Genomic DNA, 4,586 nt, shown 5'->3' on the forward strand with positions numbered 1-4,586 from the left:
TTAAGATAAGCTTTATTCAGAGTTCAGTAAAGCATAGAAATCCTTAGTTTTTTAATAACATGGAAATAAAGCAAGAATTGTAGCAGTTCCAATGTATATTTTTCTGTTATAAATATGATATGTATTTAAAATACATAAATATGTGGGATTTCTATTGTATAAATAGATATTATAAATATATTTTAGATATATGTATATGAATGGAAAATTATGAACATATATCTAATATATAAAAGCTCTATATAAACATATATAAAAACAATCCCACAGAGAAGTCTCTACAGTCAGTTTTACATCACCTTTTTTTTTTTTTCATAAAAGCAGTTACCCATTTAAACAAAGTGCCAAGCAGGTTCCTAAATCCTGTCATTCCTGATTACAGATTGCTGCACGACATAATAACAAATAATAATAGTAAACTTGTATTTTCTGTTTCCACTTGCTAATGAGTGCTATTTTAGGTATGCAACTTAAATGACTGTTGTAAGTTTACCAATATTATAGCTGTTTGTTGTAGTTTATCCCTAGTCACCACACAATTGCCTGCTCACCTTCCGCCTCCCCAGTGGGATAAGGGAGAGAATGGGGAAGAAAAAAAAACCTCGTACGTTGAGATGATAACAGTTTACTAGAATACCAAAGGAAAATGACAAGAGTAACAAAATATAAGGATACTAAAATGTACAAAATGAACAATGCACAATTTCTCACCAGCCAACATCCAAATGATCGATACAGCCTGTCCCAAGCAGCGATCATGGAAACAAAATCAAGCGGCAAGCAAAGGAGCGAGAGAGAGAGACACCTCCTCATCCAATTCCCACTTATATACTGAGCATGATGTTTATGGCGTGGAATACTCTTTTTGGCCAGTTTGGTGTAGGTAGCTAGGGTCTGGCGGCCGGAAGATATCGCGCTGTATGGGAAGATAGGACCCCTCTCCGGATAGCCAATAGCGTTTAGTCTATGATGTAAGCAGACGGAAGTGACGTTGTAAACCCAAGCTATATAAGGCCATGTTACCTACCAATAAATGCCATTTGCCGTCCACCACATTGGTGTCAGCGTGCTGATGGACCGAGCGGCCTGGGGGTGGTCGCCGTGCCGTTCCTGAACCAGGTCGCCACGCCAACAAAGGCAACAAGTGGTGCCGAAACCCAGGAAAATTGCCTGGACGGGTGAACGGCGGCTGGAGCGGCAGGACCAGCCCGGCGGGGAGGACGCTCCCGGACCAACAAGGAGGATGGAAGCCCTTGTGAAGGTCATATCACAATTACATAAGCAGTGGGGTATTGATTGTAAGCCCCAAGATTTTACTCTCGCAGTTGCGAGGCTTTTACAGATTGGGGTCATTGACCAGCCGGTGGATATTCTCCACCCTGAAGTGTGGGATAAATGCACTAAAGCATTAGCCGAGGAGACTATTTCCTCGGGTAGTGGGAAAAACCTTAAGTCATGGGGGAAAGTCGTACAGGCCCTGCAAAAGGCTTTACAAGAGCAGAAAACCTGGAGGGCGGCAAGGGACTGTTTGTTGGTCACCCCGAAATTGGGAGTCGGCGCAGCCACGCAGATTCCGCACCCCCCAAACAGCAATGATTCCGCAGAGTCTAAAGACTTACGAGAGGGCAAGACACCCCCTCTACCCCTGAGCCCTTCGCCCCCTGAACCCCCGAACCCTGACCTGCTTACGGAGGGGCAGAAGTGCACACTGTCCTTCTGGAGTGGGTTAGCTGAGGAAGCCAGGGGCGCCGAAGCCCGGGAAAGACCGCCGCCTTATGCGCCCCAAAATGGTGCCGAACCCCAGGCGGGAGGGCGGGACAAAGATGTCCCCGGCGGGAAAACGGAGGAAGCGCTTGAATTAACAAGCGCACACGAACCGGAAGGGGAGGAGAACGAGAAGGAGAAGAGTGGTGGAGGCGACCGGAAAGAGGAGAGGAGCGCGAGCGAGGGGCGGAGAGCCAATCAGAGCGCCCATCTGAAAACACGCCCTCATAGGGCAAACACCCCACCGAGCAGAAGGAGGGGCGAGCCAAGAGGGAGGGAACGGTCCACCCACAAGGGAAGTGGGCGGGGCCGGAGTCCAACGAGAAAAGCCGGTGAGTCGAGTTCTGACTCCGGATCAGGTAGCAGTTCGGACAACTGGCTTGCAACTGATTCAAACTCAGAGGAGGAGGACATGAGGGTAAATAGAGTCAAAAGCAAAAATACCCACATCCAAAATAAAAAGGAATCGCGAAGGGAAAAAATTCCTCTCACAGATTGGAAGAAAATAAATATTGCCTGTGCCAATTGGGTCCCATCGGCCACGCTGGCGTTCCCGGTCCGGGTGGCGGATGGGGGACAAAGGGTCTACTCGCCAATAAACCCCAAGGATATACAAGCGATTGTTAAAGCAATTGTGGACAAAGGGCTCAATTCTGCCCTGGTCTCCACCCTCATAGACGGTGTCTTTGGGGGAGATGACATGCTCCCATTTGATATAAAACAAACTTGTAGACTGATCTTTGACGGGGCAGGGATGATCGTTTTTAAACAAGAATGGGAGGACAACTGTACGAAGCAACTAGCCCAAGTAACCGGGGCGGATCACCCACTACACGGCTCCAGCCTGCAGCGGCTGATGGGTTCAGACCCGACAATGATTACCCACCAGGCACAGGCCCAGGGCATGCGGGCCCATGAAGTTATGACAACTACACGTGCGGCCAGAGAAGCTATTCGCACAGCCTCTAGAGCTATTGTCAAGCCGTCACCCTGGTCCACAGTAAAGCAAAAAGAAAGCGAAAGCTTTGCGCAATTTGTGGATCGCCTCCAGACAGCAATCGACTCCTCGACCCTGCCTTCGGAAGCGAAAGGCCCGGTTGTAGCAGAGTGCTTACGTCAGCAGTGTAATTCAGCAACCAAAGAAATCCTACGATCACTGCCAATGGGGTCGAGTATCGCGGACATGATTAAGTATGTCACGAACGAAGAGCATTTAGCCCCGATCCAGGTGGCTGTCCACACCGCAATAGCCAACGTGATGGCATGTTTTAAATGCGGCCAGGTGGGCCACGTTGTAGCAAACTGCCCTTGGTTGGGGAACCTGCCAACAGCACCCCCCCCGCGCCAGAATCGACCCAGAGGACCGTGTTGGGCCTGTGGAAAGAAAGGGCATTTCGCTAAAGAATGCAGATCTAAAATCCAGGGAAACGGGAGGGGGAGAGGGCACCTGGGCCGCATACAGCCCTCTCCCACTTGGGACACGAGGCGGCCCAATTGTGCCAACCCCGGATGGGGCGAAACGCTCCCAAACCCGCTGCCCCCTCGAGAAGCAATCAACTTTATGGCTCAACCAACGGTCCAGCCGAATCTGCCCCCATCTCAGGAACAGCAAGGACCACCCTTTGGGGGCGGGACCCCAGGGTGGCCCTGACAGTAAAGTGTGACAACCCGCCAGTGGTGTGGGGGATCTGTTCCCTTCACAATGCCTTAAATGACACCACTATTAGTGTCCCCTTTTTGATCGGCACTGGAGCAGATGTTACAGTTATCCCTGAGATGAACTGGCCCCCGCATTGGAAATTGGAAGGCGCCCCCATGGTGGGTGGAGTCGGGGGATTAACCCAAGCCCGGAAGAGTGCTCAATTGGTAGCAATCACGCTTCACACTGAAAAGGGACCGGAGAAAACTATTACCCTCTTCCCATATGTCATGTCAGGAGTCCCACCCCTGTTGGGAAGGGACGCTCTAGCCCTGCTAAAAGCCAGGGTGACAAATTTACCATAAGGGCCACTGCCGCATACCCACTCCCACCAATCAGACTGACATGGAAATCGTCCGATCCAGTGTGGGTCGAGCAGTGGCCCCTATCAAAGCCTCGAATGGACGCTCTTCTTGAGCTACTTGACCGTGAACTACAACGAGGTCACACAGAGCCTTCCACTAGCCCGTGGAACACCCCAGTTTTTGTAATACCCAAACGATCTGGCGAGGGGTTTTGCCTCCTCCATGACCTGCGTGAAGTAAATAAGAGAATTCAACCAATGGGTCCTGTCCAAACGCTGTTGCCCATGAACTCTATGATACCAGAAGGACAACCTTGCGCTGTCCTTGACATTAAGGACTGTTTCTTTTCGATACCCCTGCATGAAGAGGACAAAGAGCGGTTTTCTTTTTCTGTCGTGTTCCCGAACAGCCAACGCCCCAACCTACGCTTCCAGTGGAAAGTGCTGCCTCAAGGAATGATCAACTCACCCACTATCTGCCAGATCACAGTGGACCAGGCGCTGGCACCGGTTCGGCGCAGTGACCCAACCGCCACTATCATTCAATATATGGATGATATCTTGATCGCCGCACCGTCAGGAAGTCAAGTGGACCAACTGGTGTCAACGGTCTCGGAAACTTTAAAAACTAACGGATTCGAAATTGCGAGTGCAAAAATCAAAAGAGGACCATGTGTGAGTTTTTTGGGAGTGGGAATTACAGGTTCTTACATAACCCCTCCCCAAATAAAGATCCGTCGGCATATCAAAATGCTCCATGACATGCAACAGCTAGTGGGGTCCTTGCAATGGCTTCGTAACATCGTCTTGATCCCTCCA

General features: G+C 50.0%; 1 protein-coding gene across 1 annotated transcript; it reads left to right on the forward strand.

The window, feature by feature from the left end:
- The first annotated feature begins 1,228 nt into the window (after positions 1-1,228).
- Positions 1,229-3,415, forward strand: LOC147602333 (endogenous retrovirus group K member 10 Gag polyprotein-like). Its single transcript, XM_086743037.1, has 2 exons — positions 1,229-1,261; positions 2,654-3,415. Exons 1-2 carry the CDS (start codon positions 1,244-1,246, stop codon positions 3,413-3,415), a joined length of 780 nt encoding a protein of 259 aa, XP_086599163.1. The 5' UTR covers positions 1,229-1,243.
- Positions 3,416-4,586: the final 1,171 nt, after the last annotated feature.

This window comes from Chlamydotis macqueenii, chromosome 1 (genome assembly GCF_036417535.1).
Source record: "Chlamydotis macqueenii isolate bChlMac1 chromosome 1, bChlMac1.mat, whole genome shotgun sequence".
Taxonomy (NCBI): domain Eukaryota; kingdom Metazoa; phylum Chordata; class Aves; order Otidiformes; family Otididae; genus Chlamydotis; species Chlamydotis macqueenii.